This window comes from Capsella rubella, unplaced genomic scaffold, assembly GCF_000375325.1.
Source record: "Capsella rubella cultivar Monte Gargano unplaced genomic scaffold, Caprub1_0 scaffold_1, whole genome shotgun sequence".
NCBI lineage: Eukaryota > Viridiplantae > Streptophyta > Magnoliopsida > Brassicales > Brassicaceae > Capsella > Capsella rubella.
In genome coordinates this window covers 16,770,193-16,789,372 of record NW_006238923.1, presented here as the reverse complement: position 1 = coordinate 16,789,372, position 19,180 = coordinate 16,770,193, and the positions used below count along the sequence as shown (strand labels likewise).

The 19,180-nt window shown below is 34.1% G+C and overlaps 5 protein-coding genes across 12 annotated transcripts; 2 read left to right on the top strand and 3 right to left on the bottom strand.

The window, feature by feature from the left end:
* Positions 1 to 989: 989 nt before the first annotated feature.
* Positions 990 to 3,643, top strand: LOC17900105 (CLAVATA3/ESR (CLE)-related protein 11). 2 transcript variants are annotated; one of them, XM_006303459.2, is made up of 2 exons: positions 990 to 1,381; positions 3,583 to 3,643. In XM_006303459.2, exon 1 carries the CDS (start codon positions 1,053 to 1,055, stop codon positions 1,368 to 1,370), a length of 318 nt encoding a protein of 105 aa, XP_006303521.2. In that variant the 5' UTR covers positions 990 to 1,052; the 3' UTR covers positions 1,371 to 1,381; positions 3,583 to 3,643. The 2 variants fall into 2 exon arrangements, with proteins under 2 accessions (XP_006303521.2, XP_023632927.1); XM_023777159.1 differs by lacking the exon at positions 3,583 to 3,643 and adding an exon at positions 2,351 to 2,414.
* A 1,188-nt stretch (positions 3,644 to 4,831) lies between these two features.
* Positions 4,832 to 5,656, top strand: LOC17898996. Its single transcript, XM_006305897.2, has one exon. It carries the CDS (start codon positions 5,002 to 5,004, stop codon positions 5,479 to 5,481), a length of 480 nt encoding a protein of 159 aa, XP_006305959.1. The 5' UTR covers positions 4,832 to 5,001; the 3' UTR covers positions 5,482 to 5,656.
* A 1,269-nt stretch (positions 5,657 to 6,925) lies between these two features.
* LOC17897865 (eukaryotic peptide chain release factor subunit 1-1) lies at positions 6,926 to 15,429 on the bottom strand. Of its 7 annotated transcripts, none has more exons than XM_023790138.1 (8): positions 15,302 to 15,429; positions 15,139 to 15,202; positions 14,977 to 15,050; positions 14,691 to 14,786; positions 12,342 to 14,309; positions 12,156 to 12,208; positions 7,337 to 8,801; positions 6,926 to 7,249 (listed from the first exon to the last, which is right to left on the bottom strand). In XM_023790138.1, exons 6-7 carry the CDS (start codon positions 12,161 to 12,163, stop codon positions 7,478 to 7,480), a joined length of 1,332 nt encoding a protein of 443 aa, XP_023645906.1. In that variant the 5' UTR covers positions 12,164 to 12,208; positions 12,342 to 14,309; positions 14,691 to 14,786; positions 14,977 to 15,050; positions 15,139 to 15,202; positions 15,302 to 15,429; the 3' UTR covers positions 6,926 to 7,249; positions 7,337 to 7,477. The 7 variants fall into 7 exon arrangements, with proteins under 7 accessions (XP_023645906.1, XP_023645908.1, XP_023645905.1 ...); XM_023790140.1 differs by having other exon boundaries at positions 15,007 to 15,050; XM_023790137.1 differs by lacking the exon at positions 14,977 to 15,050 and having other exon boundaries at positions 12,342 to 12,397; positions 12,585 to 14,309.
* Positions 15,430 to 16,251: 822 nt separating this feature from the next.
* LOC17897112 (oleosin 16 kDa) lies at positions 16,252 to 17,042 on the bottom strand. Its single transcript, XM_006306411.2, has one exon. The coding sequence runs from the start codon at positions 16,992 to 16,994 to the stop codon at positions 16,479 to 16,481; it is 516 nt and encodes a 171-aa protein (XP_006306473.1). The 5' UTR covers positions 16,995 to 17,042; the 3' UTR covers positions 16,252 to 16,478.
* Positions 17,043 to 18,135: 1,093 nt separating this feature from the next.
* Positions 18,136 to 18,795, bottom strand: LOC17897682 (germin-like protein subfamily 2 member 1). The gene has a single exon (XM_006306164.1). It carries the CDS (start codon positions 18,793 to 18,795, stop codon positions 18,136 to 18,138), a length of 660 nt encoding a protein of 219 aa, XP_006306226.1.
* Between the last annotated feature and the right edge of the window lie 385 nt (positions 18,796 to 19,180).

Genomic DNA, 19,180 nt, shown 5'->3' with positions numbered 1-19,180 from the left:
GGTCATTAATTATCTTGATATTTGATAGCTACATATACCTTAAATATATATATACAAAAATCTTGTTCTTAGAAAGCAAAAAGAAACAAATAGGATAAGTCATATAAAGTATTCTGAAAGAAAAACTCATAGTTCTTTATTTCGAATTTTCGATAATATATATTTTTTGATAAAAAATTTCTTATATTATACAGAAAAAAACTACAATCAAACAACTAAAAATATTTGACAAACCATACGAATATGAATGCTAACTATTATACTTACACATATTCACATATGTATTGTGAACATATATAACTTTCTTTGAATATATATTTATTGGACAAAACCGTAGAAAATAAAAAGCGAATATAATGTTATATCGCAAAGTCATGATCAAGTCAACTACCACCGTGCATTATGGCCACGAATGTTACGATATTCAAAACTTCGGACTACTCAACCTTATTTATACACCTCTAATTAATTTTGTCTACTTAATTAATTAAAGTTGCATAAAAGTTACATTTGAGCATTTCTTGGCTATTTCGAACCCGTATATCGATACAATATTTACTTATGTAACGAATATAAATATAGAAACCAAAAGATGTAAAGTTATAAAAATGTGCCCAACCTCCAATAAAATTAGGTCATACCAAATACAATGTAATAAATTCAAAACTTTGACTATTTGGGCTATTTTAATGGTACCACTCCACCTCCTAGTCTTCCTTGAACGTAAAGTAACCTTTTTGACTCTCTTCTTTCCCTTCGTTTCATACATTTTTTTCACAAACCCTATACATATCATAAAATATATATGCCAAATATGTGAATAATGATCCATATCATAAGTACATTTATTACAATTATTTTGTACTTTATTCTTCAAAACTTATAGTATAAAACTCATCTCAAGATTTATTTTTTCTTGGAGATTAGCATTAAAGAAATACACTCTTTTTAATCATAAAAATTCTCATATCTTTTCCTCTAACCATCTCTCTTATCTCTCTCTGTCTCCATGACCTCTATTGATTTTTCATCTTCATCAAAATCTTCTCTACATGGCCATGAAGAAACAACCTAAGCCGTGTAGTTTCCTCTTCCACGTCTCTCTATTCTCTGCGTTGCTCGTTTTTCTTCTTATTTCTTTTGCTTTGACGGCTTCTTACAAGCGTAAATCAGGCATTGTTAATGGTCTCGGGTGCCATAAGAGGATTCTCGCAAGTAATTTTGATTTTACACCGTTTCTCAAGAACAAGAACAGAGATCGCACCCAACAGCAACGTCAAAGTCAAAACCTGGCCGGAACAGTAACCGGTTCATGGTACAACGATGAGGAACGGATCGTACCTAGCGGTCCAAACCCTTTGCATCACTAGCTAGCTAAAAGGTTTGACTTGTTTCCATAGATTTTTGTTGCTTTTTTTTTTGGGTTAATATAGTATATTAATGTTATGACAAAATATATAAGAGTACAAGACCATGGATCATGAAGTGTATGAAAATTGATGTAACCATCATATTTGTTTATGGTTTCTTGATTTGAAGGGGTTCATTAATAGCTTCATCAGTTCTTGTATATTATATAGTTATCGATCTCTCTATTAGACTATATATATACACTACTTGTTAAGATGTTCACTGAACATAATTAATATATGTGATTTAGTTCTATTAATGTTGAGAAAACGTACAACATTGTTCATGTTGAGATAAAGTACGTTGAGTTAATTTGTTGTTTTGATTATTATTTTATATTTTCTGTGAAAGTGTCATATTCAGATTAAATGTTTGAGTTAAATGTAGTGTGTTTGAGTTATTAAACAACACATACACACACACACACAATGCATTTTCACTACAAAAAAAAAAATATATGTTTTAATCTATTTTGTTATAAAATTTAGATTGGCTTACTGATCATGAAAATATTACTTTCCGATATCATGTAAGAAAGAATAAATCATCGTGGACATTATAAACTATGATATATCGTATACATTATAAACTATGATTTTCGGTGTTACTCCTATTGTATAATTTGAGTCAATCTCTATATACATTAACGAGCATAATAAATACAGAAGAAGAAAAAAAACAAGACAACAATACATATATATATAATCTTTTTTATGCATACTCTTCTGTGGGTTTTTGCTATTCTTTTTGTCTAGGAAAAGATATTCAGAAACTTTCTTTCAAAAATAACATAGTTGGTATTGACATTTTTTCATCTGCAACAAAAAAAAATTTATCCCCACACTTGTAAAATTAAATTTGGACCTAATCACTCTTTGCAAATGTCAACAAAAAAAAGGGTGGAGTTTGTTCACTAGTCATTTTATTAAACTATATATAGCAGGCGCCACGAATAAAAGTCGAGTGCGTACGTGTTTTGGTGAATGCATACAACTTTATGGAATCCATATCAGTGCATAAGTGTTGATATGGGGTTCGTTCAGATCAGATCTTGGACTTGGAGAATCCTAATATATATATAAAAAGATCCGCATTTGACATCACACACATTTTCATGTAAGTTTAGTCTCTCTCTTTTTTTTTTTTCAACATGCACTTTTATATTAGTTAGCCAAACCAGAGGAAAACAAACAAAAAAAACTCCTTTGAAGATTACATGCTCCCATGGTTGCATTCTCGTCACTGTTTTCAGAACAATATCATCGTAAACCTGAAAAAAGAAAATATCATTTGTTTCCTTAATCTATTCTTAATTTTAAGAAATATTTTTCTTAAAGTTTTCAAGCTTTTTCTTAAGGTGAGGAGGAGCATCAGAGCATGGGCTCAATTGATTAAAAGATGATTGGCCATCGATATATGACCATTTCCAATAGAGGTCAAATTGAGCCCACACCCACACCATCAATACATTTTACGAATGACCATTAGAGTATAAACTAATCCATCACATATCAGTATATCACCCTAGTTTTGTGTTCTCTTCTTCTAGTACTTGATTCAGTTTTTGCCTCATCTATAAATGAATCATTTGAGCTAAATTTTTTGTTAGGATAGCTTTTGGGGATCTCATAAGGTTACTGACGCGAATAAACTAAATGCAATTTAGAGCACACTAATTAGATGGCTTGCTACGCCGTAAGACCAGTCAATTACCTCCAAAATCTTTAATGGCCTTTCATGTATTATTAAACAAAATATTGTCTTCTACATAATCACATCATCAAATTTGAACAAGCATATTCACTAGCTAGTACAAATCGTTATGTTACGTACTCCAGTCAAATATGTATATTAACCCAAAAAAAAAAAAAATTACTACTTATAATCGCATCAGGTATAGATAAATTCATAGGCATAACCTACTTGTCGTATTGGTTTCCCAATAAACATTAGAGTGTGTCTATAGTTAATTTGGACCTTTTTCTAAGAAGATGATTTTTCTTATTTGGTCATTACAATTATAATTAGAAGTGTCATGTTGTCATAATCCATGGATATTGATTTAATGATGGTAAAAACTAAAACACCAAAAATGTCAAATGAGTGTCGAATCGATAGAGACCGAGTCAGATTTTCGAATAATGAAAGCCAAACTCACAATTGTCAATGCAGGAGGGCCCTGCTCCTCACCACTGATATTCAAAGATCAAGTTGCTTTAAACTCTTAAAGGCCCCATCAACGTACGCCACTCGACCCCAAAATACTTACAAAATGAAAACAAGTGTAAAACTTAATGCTATTAACAACAACAAAATGTCATTTTCTATTGGAATTTTTGGGTACACAAAGGATCTATGACTAGAATTTAGTTTAGCTTTAACCTATTTAAGTCGTTCAAAACTTTAGTCTTTAGAGATGAACAAGTCCAACCAAAATTTAAAAAGGTTCCGTCCACTAAATTTTCAACTACTTTGGTACCAAATTTTAAGAATATGGTTCAACCTATTTTGCAATAACAATCCAGCAATACAGACGATTTTAGTTCTTTTACTTCATTATGAATACGATTTTGTTCATCGCGAAAATCAACCACAAGAAAGAAAAAAAAAAAAAAAAATTTACGTCATACATAATGTGTAAATTACTAATTATCATTAGGCCACAAGTAAGTTGAGCAAATACTATTTGGAAGAAAAAAAATTATAAATGTATTCCTAAATAACATATATTCCATTGAATGAATCGAACATCAGAAATTTGTTTACATGGAAGGTTTTTTCTTTCTCATGACATGGAAGATTAAAATTTGAAATATTGATTCTGTCAATATAATAAATCATTCATGGCCGTCCAAGTGACGTTTACGTTCCTCTTATCTACTATTAGCTTTAATAATTATTATTATTATGCAGTACGTACGTAATCACCAATCATCAATATGTATCGTTGATTCTTGTTTGCTTGGTGATTTCTTTATATTAATCAAATCACCAAACAAAATTTAAAACGCTCAAATTCCCATAACCTTTCAATATTTTTCGTCTTGTTCATTAACTCTCCACCGCATACACATCTACAGATATCAAAATCCTATTGAAATGGACTTACCAATTAGCATGTAATTAGTAATTAGCATCATTACTATTAGTATAGGATTTATAATTTACGTAGACCCAAGTATTAGTAATTAGCATCATTACTATTTTATAAAGGTATTTTAATACACAAAACCAAAGTTCGTTAAGCATATCCCTCGCCACGCTCTTTGAAGTTTCAAGTATTCAACAAAAATAAAGAAAAACGAAAGTTTCAAAATTTTATTAATTACATTCAAGAATTCGTAATGTCCACATATAATGACAATATAATTAAAAAATTCAATAAATAAAAATCAACGCAAAGACGACCGATTCCACCGGTAAACTACCACCATTTTCTTAACTCTCATTAACGAACTTATACTATATAACACAACCTTAACACACACATACATTTCAGACACTAGAGTTATTGAGTTTTGACTTGTTAAACCACAAACTAACTAAGGCTTTTTTTGTTACTTCTTGATATTATTATTTTCCGGTGAAGATATGGACCGATCAACGCCGGATCATGCCTCGTCGTCGTCATCTTCCTCCTCTTCTTCCTCACACAAGCGTCTAAGCGTGAGCTTTCTTGTTTCTATAATGGTTATTTGCGCTAGACATGCAAATCGGCTCTCCAAGAAGCTAAAGCTGAAGCCGAAGAAGCGAACTCGCAGCGGCGGAGACGGTACTGTAGGAGAAAGATTCCGATGGAATCTAACAAGCTCGCCGCTGAGGTCTCCTCGGACTAAAGAGTTGTTCACGGCTTTGAGCAACAAGGCGATGACGATGGTCGGACGGAAAAACATGGCGGCGATGGAGGAGGAGCACGGTCTTTGGCAGAGAGAGATTTTGATGGGAGGCAAATGTGAGCCGTTGGATTTCTCCGGTGTGATTTATTACGACTGCAACGGACGGCTGTTAAACGAGGTTCCTCCGAGATCGCCACGTGGCACTCTGTTACCCGTTTACCCGACAATTTCTTGAGCCGGGTCGCCGTTAAACCCGAGGGGAAACGAATGATTTTGATGCGGCTTCGTTAATGTATGAACGCGAACGTTGTTGATTAGGCAGCGAAACGGAATTATGTAAATATAAGAATGTTATTTGTATACTATATGATATGATAAAATCCATATTATCCCATTAAGTTGTTTTGTCATTTAAATTTCGATAGGTCAAAAGTTTCATCAAAGCCATAATTCATTTTCAAACTATACTAAATTACTAATTGTCTCGATTCAATCTTGGTTTTTCGTATTAGTTTTGACTCGATCCAATTTTATTAACTTTCATTTGACTTAGTTTAGTTTGATTTGGTAGGGGTTAGACTAGTTGTTAAGGAAAAATATAATAATAAACCAGGTTTTTTTTTCTTTTTTGTCCACAACAGGTTTTTTTTTTCTAATAACAAAAATAGTCTCCAAATTTTTCATTTCCATACCAAAAGTTTATACAAAAACCATATATTCCAAATCATTAAAATTGCAGTTATTTATTTAGACCACTATTATTAGTGGTATCTTAAACCATATCTTAACTTAACATATGCTCTTATATAAGAGAGAACACCCATGCAAACCCAAATCACTAAAGGGTTTCTTCTAAGACACAACTAGCAGCATTAGAGCATGTCCAATGGTAGTATAAAGATTTAAAACACTTAAAAACTTTATAAAACTTGTATAAAAGATTTAAAACACTTTAAAACATTATAAAATATTTGTATCAAATCTCGCAGTAGTAGTTATCATATAGAAGTTTTTTATAAACCATATAAAACTTTATAATTTTTCATATTTAAATATTTTTTGTTTTTTTTCTTAAATTCTCTTGTACTGACACGTGTCTCTAAGAAACTATCTCAAAACTTCTTAACTAAGAGATATCTCTTAACTTAATATTGATTTTTGATTTATTTTTTACTTTTTTATTTCTAAGATACAAGTTAAAAAACTTTCATTGGAGATGCTCTTTCATACTTCTGTCTCTAAACCCATAAATTTCAAAGAAGAAGCGAAAACAAAACCAATAAATTTCGCAGAGGACCGCTCCCAAAGGTTATAAATTGTAGCCAAGACCACTTGCGATTCACATTCCATCTACCTCCACTTGTTTCACTTCCACAATATATCACTTATTTGGTCAAGATCGCAACGAAGTATCCCTCTAATCCTCTCTACAAAACTGAGCCCCTTCTTGTGATTTTGTTGGTTATAAACTCTAGCTCACAACCAAAACGCATGTTTTCATTAGCCAGCCACTCTACTAGTGGTACTGTATATATCTTCTCTCCTCCACATTCAATTCAATATTATTTACTTTGAAACTCTCTGTGTTGTCTTCTTGTTCCTTGCTTATGTGTCTTATCACACAGCTTCACCTATTGCACGGTTCTTCATCACCTTTGTGTTTGTTATTTTCTTCAACAGAGTGAAAATTTTCAATTATAATTGAAAAATTATTAAGTTTACCAATCTTGCAAAACAAACCAAAGACGCAAAGGAAAAGGTATTGGTCGTTCAAACCAAAACCACCAACACAAAGTAACACCAAAAACATCCAATGGAGATAAGTACAAACCCAAATCACCAAGAGTTTCTTCTCTGACTCAAAGTAACTTTCTTAAGAAGACAAAAAAACCGAAACGAGAAAAAACAAGTAAACTCCAATGTTGTAGAAACGCCATGAACGCTATCAAAGGTGAGTTGTAGCCATGACCAGCTTAATTTCCACTTGTTTCTTCATTCTTCACCTGTTTTTAATACACACCAAATCAGAGAGTAAGAAAGGAATTCCAAAAAAAAAAAACACATACAGCTTTATTTAAGAGATCCTTAACCTTTGGATATAGATTATTCTTTGATTACTTTCGAACTATTTTCTTCTTCGCGGTGACCCCGAGAGCCCGCGCAGGCTGGTTCGGGCTTGGAGCTGGTGGTCCATCTTCCCGAACCGGCAAGGGTGAGGATTTGGTTAATGGTTAATCAGAACCATCTTCATTATCATCAATAACCTCTCCATCCTCAGGATCAAAGGCACTCATGTCAAGCTGGTAACGAAGTATAGCTCCAATCCCTCCATACCCTTTGCAAAACTTAGTCCCTTCTTCTGATTGGTTGGTCACAAACTCCAGTGCACAACCAAAACTCGTGTATTCATTAGCCAGCCACTCCAGTAAAGACATATTCTCCTCCACATCCAGTTTGGTATTGCCTACTTTGAAATTCTCTGTCTTGCCTTCTTGTTCCTTTTTCAGGAATCTTATCACAGTTTCACCGGTAGTACTGTTCCTCATCACATATCTGTTGATATCAAGATTCTCCCATACAATAAGTGTCTCGACAGCACCCGAATCCAAAGCGTTCAACGTATCATCCAAGCCAACCACATACTTCCCAGTGTCCTGTTCTATCTCCGTTAAGTACTTCCCTATCAAACGCTTCTCTTGAATGAACTTCACATTGGCCAAGACTTCAGATGACAGCTCAATAGCATCATTGAAACCACGTTCTCCTCCATGTGATACACCCACCACATTCATTATCTTTGCCATAAGCCTGGGGTCTAACATATCTGAGTGAGTCAACTCAGTCTTGAGATCTCCTAAACCCGCGATTATAAGACCAGACACATTAGGCTGACTTGTTGAAGGACATATGTAAAGCCGTGTGGCGTGCTCAGCAGTTTTCCTCAAGTAATTGCGACGCTTCTCTGTCCGAAGACGAGCAAAACGAAGAGCTGACTGTCCTCCTCTTCCATGTTTATTCGGAAGCTCAACAGAGAACTTATAAAGCACCTCACGTGTGTTACCGCTAAGAGTTCCAAAGAGAGTGCCGTTTCCATCCATGACAATAAAACCATACTTCTCATCACACTCCAGCAACTCACTCAAAGCTTCAGTGTGAAACTTATTGTCACAGAGGTAGAGAGTATTGTTTATCGGTTTGAATGGCTCAAAGTCATAAGCAACCTTCTTCTCCTTGCCTTCTTCGTTGACAATGGTGCCGGTATAGAGCACGAGACCATTGGGAGGGACCTTGCTGTGAAGCTTCAGCCTTTGTTGCGCAGAAGTTATAGCGCTCAAAACAGATTGGCGATTAACTCTGCTCTTGATGTTTGATGCGGTTCCGTATTCATCACTCAACATCTTGCTAACACGAGAGACCTGACCACGGGGAGGTATGATGAGTGAGATCATGCTAGTTCCGTTTCCCCTAGCAACTTCAAGGGATTTGACCAGCTTCTTCATCTTCCATATCACAATGTTCTTGTCGTCGTCTTTATGATTGTCTCCCATTGTTAACCTGCAACAACAAGGGAACACAATACAAAGGATAGTTAATAACGAAAAATCTTGTACAATTCAACGAACTGAATAAGGGGAATAGAAGTAACCACCAATCAAGTTATCAAATTAAAAGCCCTAATTAAGCCCTAGTAAAGTTGGTCAATGTTCTCAATACTTGGAAATAGAATAAGTTATCTTTTGGCCTAATTCAAACATATGATCCAAATCAGTAAACCCTAAAAAGAAGTTAAACGTTTCAAGATGATCGGAACAGAGTAAATTCTGATCAAATACATCAACTCGCAAAAACACTAATTTCGAAACCACATCTGAACGAAAACTACAGACCCGACTTTTTTAGGAAAATTCACATAGAAGAACCAACCGGTTCACTCGATAAGTCGAGAGTAGAGAGAATATAAAGCAAAAATAAACTCCATGAAGCGGCAAGAGAAACGAAAGAAGAAGAAAAATAAAACCAAAAGAAGAGAGAACCTTAGGAAGAAGAACCTTAGAGCATCATCAATGGGAATCCTTAAAAAATGAATCCTTAAATATATTTAGTAATTTAATTGAGTAAAGTGATGTTAAAAAGTTGAATTAAGTTTATATGGTTTTATGCAAGATCATTGGTGGGTTCTTAACTAATGGATCTTAAGATTAAATAATTTTTTTTTTTAATTAAAAATTTTATAATTTTAAAAACTTAATAATTATTGCAAAAAGAGAGAGAGAGAGAAAGAGAGAGAGAAAAGAGAGAGAGAGAAAGAAGAAAGAAAAATGAAGATTAAAGAAATCTCTTCGTTTTTCTTTTTCGCGAAGAGAGAGAGAGAGAGAAAGAAGAAAGAAAAATGATGCAAAAAAATTATTTATATATTTATCAGCAAAGCCAATCCTAGCTTGCCACGTATGCACCTCTTCCACTCTCATTTTGAGCTTATATAATATACGGTTCTTATGTTATTAATTGTATTTTGATTTAAATTTAGCCTAAGATTAGCCTAAGAATCACCTAACAACCCAGCGTTGATGATGGTCTTAGGAAGAAGAACCTTAGGAAGAAGAAGGACGTCAAAGTCTGTTTTTAATAAGCAAAATCAACTCCCTCAAGCGGCAAGAGAAAGAATCTTTATATAACTGTTTCTTTACTTGCGAGTTGCGAAATATTTCAATTTTATTTCTACCGATCGGTTTAGCTGCCATAACCGATACCAAACCAAACACCCAAAAATATCGGCTCGATTTGGTTCGGTTATTTCGGTTTGGTTTTTTAATCCAAGGCCTACGAGAAAATATGTAAAAAAAAAACTTTTAACTTTATTGTTGATAATTTAAGACAGTGGCTTTGTAATGTTAGAAAACATATATTTAAGAGAATAGTAGATTAGAAAACATACTGAGTTTTGAAGTATATTTGTATTGTCGACTCTAATTACTAAGATCTTATCTCCCAAAACACTAAGTTTTTGAAGTATATTTGTATTGTAAGAACTATTATGAAAGGATCATACAGATATTTTAGTTGCTTAGGCTTTGAATCGATACGTTATTCTAGTTAGCAGTCTAAATTGGTGTTAAGAGGTTTAAAATTAACAAGACCCCTTATATGAATATGAATTCACACATCTCCAAGTTTCTTTGAAAAGCTAACTTAATTTGGTGTATTAGTAGTGTTCAATCATATAAAATACGAGGCACTAAATAAAAGTAATCTATAGTCCTATCTACATCCTCCATAGCCAATCATAGACATTGATATACCCTATAAATTACTGGGTATAAAGACAAACATACAAAATAAGATATTCCCTATAAAGTTTAATCGGTTTAGGATGGTATCATCCAAAGAATATAGATCAAAAAATATTGGACTACCAACCAAAATGCAAGAACTGTGTTCTTGATATGACCAATGCATATTCTTACTAAATACACAAAATGACCCAAAAGAGTTCCAAGTTCTGTCGACTCGGTAAGACTTAGACACTACTACTGCAATAACATAAATAGTTCAATCATTATATATTGTACTTAGCATCAAGCCAACAAAATACAAGTAGTAAAATCTAACAGTAATCATCAGTGAGTGATGCAGAAATCTGAGAATGTCACTTCAGATGTGTTACCAAGAACAAGAATTCAGAACATGACACAAAACAAATCTATTCAAGATTCAAGTAAATCCAAGAGGTACGAGGTACGATATATAGAATCTAAGACAATAATCATTAGCTGACAATGCAAAATTCCAAAATGTGGTTTCACTTGCGTAGAACAATCACCAATGGTTTCAAACATATATGTATAATGCAAACAAATACATTCCAGATTCAATAATGCTATTACCATAATGTGAATTAGTAGGTTATCACATACATTCAAAAGTACTTGTATGCAGAAGATCCCAAGATGAATCTAATTTCATACAATGCTACCCAAACAGAGATAAGTATAACAGACACACAATGTAATGTTCCAAAAGCTAAAAGTAAAATTCTAGAATGCCATTCACATGTTTAAAACAATCACCAAAGGTTTGGAGCAGAACACAAAACAAATTCTTTCAAGATTCAAGAAAACTACAATCATAATCTATAGATATTGCTCTTGTGTCAAAATAAATATCTACACGACACTCTAAGATGCCTCCATTACATAGAGTAAGAATGATAAAAACCAAAGGGTCTTATCATTATAAGACAAGAGACGTTATTGTAAACAATCAAGAAAAGCCATTGCATATTCTAACTAAATACACCAAATGATTCAATAGAGTTACATTGCCTATGTTAGATCACTAAAAGACCAATGGATAGGCACTCATGCAATAACATAAATATTTCAATCATTATCTATTGTGTAAAGAGACCAAACCAAAGAGTAAAAGATTCAATAAGACTATTACCATAACGTGCAGAAGATCCCAAAATACGTAAAGAGAAAGTACACTACAAAATAAAAGATGATAAGTATTTTAAACAAAGACGTAATGTTCCAATAGAAAGATATACACTTCCAAGATTCAAAATACGTATCTGCAGAAGATCCCAAAAGATATAAAGAGAAAGTACACTACCAAAACAAAGATAATAAGTATTTTAAACAAAGTAATGTTTCAATAGCTAAAGTAAAATTCTAGAATGTCATTCACATGTTTAAAACAATCACCAAAGGTTTAGAGCAAAACACCAAACATAAGAGACTCTAAGATGCCTCCATTATATAGAGTAAGACATGATGACACAAAAGCACCAAAACAGAGACAGTAATGTTCCAATACAACAACACATTGTACTGTTCCAGTACCTAAAATTAACATTGTTTTTAATTAATTTATCACAGAGGAGTCTAGAAAAGCATATATATATACCTGATCATAAATTCTGCTACAGTTGTAATATCAACATCTCCTGAAGTACATACCTGTAAAAATCAAAATAGTATATACTTCACATATGCGTCTCTCACTAGTGATTTTCATAATAGTATCAACTAATTACTTCCAGGTTTGAAAATCTCATTAAAACAAAAACAAAAAGGTTTGAAAAATATATACCTGTCAAAGAAGTTTGCTACTTGAACTCAACTTAAAGTCTTAACAGATCCATATACCTGAAATGAAAAAAAAAACAGAATATGTTAGTCTTCATTTAACGTGAATTGTAATATAATTACCTCGTTCGTTTATGTTATTTGGTCTCAAGTCTAATCATGTTGCATATTCTTTGTCAACTATCTTTGCCTTACAACTTTTTAAGTCATATGCTGAATTCACAGTTTGGTTTTGAGACTTCTTTACCCTGCTGGTCGTTTTTAGCATCCAACATATCGCAACTGATCTTCTTTACTTTACTTTGCATGCACTACCAATCCAAAGTCTTTTACCTTTAAGTTTATGATTTTTCTAAGCCCCTCTTTGAGAACTCTTTGGTTCTGTTCCCTCTTTGTCTTAAAGTTCATTCCCTTCCAAAGTCTTTTGACTCCTTTGTCTCGTTTTAAGCCTTCTTTACTCTGCTGGTCGTTTCTACCATCCAACAAATCGCAACTGTTCTTCTTTACTTTAATTTGCATGCACTACCATCCAAAGTCTTTTCCCTTTTGTCTTATGATTCTTCTAAGCCCCTATTTGAGAACTCTTTGGTTATATTCCCTCTTTGTCTTAAAGTTCATTCCCTTCCAAAGTCTTTAAACTCCTTTGTCTCGTTTTTAGCCTTCTTTACTCTGCTGGTCGTTTCTACCATCCAACAAGTCGCAACTGTTCTTCTTTACTTTACTTTGCATGCACTACCCATCCAAAGTCTTTTCCCTTTTGTTTTATGATTCCCCAAAGTCTTTTCCCTTTTGTCTTATGATTCTTCTAATCCCCTCTTTGAGAACCTTTGGTTCTTTTATGTCTTTTGCCTTAAAGCTCATTCTCATTCAAAGTCATTTGACTCTTAATCTTATAACTTTTCCCAACATGCATGCACTACCAAGCCAACAATTATCTTCCAATGTCATATGTCTTTTGTCTTAAGGCTTATTCCCATTATGATTTTGCAAGCCGAGGGTACCAAACTATGAGAATTCTTTGTCCTAAAGCTCTTTCCCATTCAAAGTCATTTGACTCTTTGTCTTATAATTTTTCCCACCATGCATGCACTACCAAGCCAGCAGTTCTCTTCCAATGTCATATGTCTTTTGTCTTAAGGCTTATTCCCAGTATGATTTTGCAAGCCGAGGGTACCAAGCTATGAGAACTTTTTGGTTCTTGTATGTCTTTTGTCTTAAAGCTCTTTTCCATTCAAAGTCATTTGACTCTTTGTCTTATAATTTTTCCCACCATGCATGCACTACCAAGCCACCAATTCCCTTTCAATGTCTTTTGTGTTTTGTCTTAAGGTTCTTTCCCATTATGATTTTCCAAGCCGAGGGTACCAAAATGTTAGAACACTTTAGTTCTTGTACATGCCTTTTTCCTTAACTCATTCCCATTTGATATCATTTGACCCTTTATCTTATAATTTTCCAACCCATGCATGCACTACCAAGCCAACATTTTCCTTCCAATGTCTTTGTCTTTGTCTTACGGCTATTTCCCATTAGGATTTTGCAAGCCGAGGGTACCAAACTGTTAGAACACTTTGGTTCTTGTATGTCTTTTGTCTTAGCTCATTCCCATTCAAAGTCATTTGACTCTTTATCTTATAGTTTTTCCAACATGCATGCACTACCAAGCCAACAGTTTCCTCCCAATGTCATTTGTCTTAATGTCTTAAGGCTCTTTCCCATTATGGTTTTCCAAGCCGAGGGTACCAAAATGTTAGTACTTTATCTTATAATTTTTCCCAACATGCATGCACTACCAAAGCCAACAGTTCCCTTTCAATGTCTTTTGGTTCTTTTCTGTCTTTTTCTCTTTAGACTTATAAATCCGTAGGATCATCCAACTAATCGCAACCCCGTTCCCAATATGCATGCACTACCAAGCCCACAGCTTACAATTTTGCTTGGGACAATGTCCCCAAAATAGAATCTGACAGAACTATTAGTTCCCAATATGCATGCACTATTAGATTAGTGTCTGTCAATGATCTTTTTTGGGTTTTGAAAGAAAACAAAAACAAAAACATCAAAACTTAAAACCTCCAAAACTAAGAATCCGCAGATCAAGTAGCCAAAACCAAAAACGGATCTGGGTTCTTATCAAAGTGAATAATATTTTTGATGTTGGATCAAGAGACGAAAAACAAAAACAATCTTGATTCCAACATCACAATGACACCGAAGTCAATTGCTTAAATCAAACAAAAAAAAAAATTCTGATCAGAAGTGAACTGATCAATTGTACCTAATCGATTTCAATCCTCAAAAACTTCAAAAAAACAAAACACAACAAAAAAAACGAGTTAAGACAGAGACATACCTCGACGAAGCGGAGACACGCTTCAAGGGTTAGACAGAAACAGAACCTTGTTGTGAACTGATCAATTGAACACATTCGATTTCAATCCTCAAAAACCTGAAAACGCACAAAAACAAAAACACAACAAAGCGGGTTAAGACAGAGAGATATTTTAACGGATTCTAATAGTTTCAGGCCGAATCAAACCAACCAAAACAAAACCCCTAGATCTGTACAACACAAGAACGATTAGAAGATTCGAAAACCCTAAAAAAGAAATACACAAAGACAAATCAAATGAAATCACCATAATAGAGAAGAAACCATTCCATTGTACCAATTTCTTGCTGAATCAAACCAAACAGAACAAAACCCCTAGATCTGTACAACAGAAAACGATTTGTAAATCTAAAAACCCTAAATTTAAAAAAAAAAAAACCAAAGAGAGGATTAGAGTAAGAAACCAAACCAAATCACCATGGCAGAGAAGAAACTCATGCGATTGTACTAGTTTCATGCCCAAATCAGAAACCCTAGATCAAAACAAACATATATAAGAACAAATCACACAAAAACTTATATAAATCCAAGAAACAGGTTCGGGATATAGAGGAATTGAAATACATACTAACCTTTAAGATTACTTTAACAATCGTCGAAGCATTCTTCTTCACTCCAAAAACCATAAGAGAGAAAGAAAGAAAAATTGGAAGAAGAAGAGAAAGAAAAAAAAAAGAGGAAAAGCAAAACCGTTGTTTGTTACAAAAGTGTGAAATCATATCTCTTTCTCCGATATATATAATGTAATGTAAATATATCGGAGCGTCTTGACATATCACAAATTTCCGTAACGGCTATTATTAAACATGGATGGACCGTTGATTTGTCATATACTTACTTCAGTCTGACGGTTCTCCATTTTCATGAATTTGTTTTCTATACTTCATTGGCAATATTAACAATCGCAAAAGCAAAAAAAAAAAATAGCGTTTAGCGGTTTAATGGTCAATTTTGATAGATTGGGTTTTCATAGAGATGGCCCAATAACGTCCATTAATTCAAAATTCCAAATTTAAATTACACCCTGTAATATCAATTTTTCCGTTGGCTTTGGTTTTAGAATAAAAACCCAACGGTTTAAATTTAAATGCAACGTTTTTAAGTAAAAAATAACTAAACTACCCAAATCTCTAAACAAAATTGACAAAAATGTATTGGGTCGAAATACCCAAAAATGTATTAGGTTAGAAATTGGACCAAAACTTATTAGACTTAGTTGCAAGTTTGCAGAAAGTTTACCAAAATTTTTCAGTTCCATTCGGGGTACCATACTAACACTAATATTGGGTATTTACCTGATATATATCCATATATAGATTCGTTTGGTTATTTTGCACGATCCGAAAACAAACCAAACCAAAACCCGTTTCTCGGTTCGGTTCGGTTCCCATTCTTTTGCCCAAAGCTACGTTGCTTGATATGGGCATATCTACTTTTGCAAGTAAACTAATTATATGTTCTCATGAGTTCTTTGAATCAACCAAAACAACTTGCTCACAAAAAAAAAAAACAACTTAACAAATAAATAAACACAAATTCTCCCCTTTTTGCTGTTGTTGTTGTTTAAAGTGACATTCATACAAACAACGACCATTATTGATCATACCAAGAGAGAAAGAGAACAAACATAGGAAACAGTCAAATTAAGGGGAACACATAACATTTACACCAAGAACATAAAAAAAATTAAGGGGAATAGAAAACGTGTAGTTTCTAAATGAGAGCAAACCGTGAGGTTTAATTAACCCTTCATGCACCAGGTGCTGCATCTTTCAGCGTACCATGGAAGTACCCACCAGCATAATCTTTGACATGAGCCGCCGTGTCATGGATTCGACTCCGAGCATAATCCACCTGATCCGACCCGATGGGATGCATGCCTTTGAAATATCGATACAACCACGTTACAAAAGCCCCCGTAGCAAAGAGGAACCCGGCTAGGGACAAGAATCCTGTGACAAGGATGAACAAAGGGATCCAAATAGGGCTTGTGATAATGATGACTGGGAGGAGAGCAATTAATCCTAGGACAGAAGCGGTGACGGTGACTCCGGTGAGTAAAAGGAGGATTCCACCGGAGATGAAGAATGCGAGCAATCCGAAGAGCTGACCGGAGTAATTAGGAGACTGTGACTGTAGTAGCTGACGGAGAAGAGATGAGAGGGGGTGGCTGGTGGTGGTGGTGTTACTCCGTGGGACGGTGGTGGTTGAGTTGTAGATGGGTCTTTGTTGAGTGTAGCTGCTAGGGTTTGTTCGATCAGCCATTCTCGGCGAGGAGAGAGGTGTGTGTGAGGTGTAAGAAGAGAAACAGTGAAACAAATGGAGACAGGTTCTGTCTTGATAAGTGAAGGCGCATGCATGCAAACACGTGGAGTGTTTCTGTCTTTTTTTTACTAAATTGTTCTTTTATAAAAACTTTGCTGGTTAGAAGAAACTTCAAATATTTATCTTCTTTCCTAGTTTTAGAGAGAAGCAATATCAAGATTCGGACTGTTTCATTGAAGCCACTCGATTATAATGGCACAATCAAATCTCATGTACGTTCTAATCCGATTTCTTAAGTTTGGTTTGGCGTTTATGATCGAATTAGTTGGAATTTTGACTTTTTCTTAAATCTTTTTATATTTACCAAATTATTTAATATATTTATGTATTAACCAAAGAACCTCTAATCTTTTGATATTAAACAAACTTCCTCACATCTTTATTTATTTACCACATTACTCCATATCTATTGATATTTAACTTTCCCGATTGCCCCAAAGCTTTTGGTATATAACAAAAGTACTCCTAATAACCTTTACATGTTTATTGAAGAGGTTCCAATATTATTGAAGAGGTTTCTATAAAGACCTCCTACCTAATATTTTGATATTTATTGAAGAGGTTCCAATATTATATTTTTATCAGAGTACCCCATATCTAATTTTGAAGAAACATAAAAATGATTATTTTTGGTGCGCCACTGAGATTAGATTGGGAATGCGTAAACTACCCTTGTTTAATTATTTTGTTTCCGTTATAATTATAACGCTATTAACAAATAAGGAAACTTTTTCTCTCACGGAATAAACCCTAATTACTCTTCTTTCTTATAAAAAAACCACATACGGCCATGTAAATATTTTGAATGACTTTGGGTAGCATTTTTTATATATTTAATATTAGTGTAAATATTCTGGAAAAATTGCATACTTAGTATTTTTCTTTTAAAATTCGTTAAACAAAGAAAATATAGCCCAAATGGGCAAAAACATAGGCTGATGATAAAAACCAAAAACCAACATCTAAAAGTGTCTCAAACACGCACTTTTTATTATGAAGCTACACTGGTTGCGCACTCATTCTTTATTCCACACAAAACAAATAAAAAGGGAAACCAAGAAAACTGTGATGAATTTGGAGATCATTTTTTGGGTTGGAACATGGTTTTAATATATTTGACAGTTTTTGGAGATGTCTGAAAGGCTTGAGACAAGATGTTGTCAGGGACAGGAGGTGTAGAACCGAACAAAGTAGCACCAAGAGACTGAGTTCCTGGAAGCTGACTGTTGAAAGCAGCGATCACAGAAGCTGAAGTACGTCCACTGTTCTTTTGGAAATGGACGAGTCCTTTAGGGAAAGCAAAGACATCTCCTTTCTTGAGAGACTGAGAGATGAGCCTATTGGTCGTTGTGAGAAACCCAACGTCAAGAGTTCCTTTAAGAACGAAGACAATTTCGGTGGCACGTGGGTGCATGTGAGGTGGGTTTAAGCCTCCTGGTGCGTAGTCTATACGTGAGAGAGAGACACCGAGTGTGTTGAGTCCAGGGATTGTCATTACGTTAGCTCCTCTGACTAAGGAACCAAATGTGTTGTTTGTGAGACCTGCCACTGCTAAGCCTTGTGAGAAGAAATCGAGTGATGTGACTAAAGCTGCGTCTTTGCAAGGGAAGCCATTGAGTTTGACTTCGGATGAGATGTTGGCGACGCAAAGGTCTTGGAGCATGTCGGGATCTGCGGAGGCTGAGATAAAGAAGAAGAGACCGATGAGGAAGAGGAGAGATGGAGTACTTGGTGAAGCCATTGATTTGATTTTAATTTGTTGATGATTTGGAAACTGTATAGTTGTTATGCTTATATAAGGGTGGGTTTTAAAGAAGAGATTGGACTTATAAAAGCAAGGAACATAAACAAATACTCACTCTCTCAAATGTCAACGAAAACTAAGTAGATGGATAGGTCATATGGAGGATACCTACACTATATACTATTCACAAGTCCATAGTATATAAAAGTAACGTGTAGCTCTCTATTGGTCTATTAAATATTTAATCTTTTAAAATATTTATTTTTAATTAAACCAAAAATGTTACACATGTATTCATATAGATTAATCCACACTTTACTACTAGTAGTAACTTAAAATTTAATAAATTTTGAATTGACTATTGTTTCTCCAGTTTTAATAA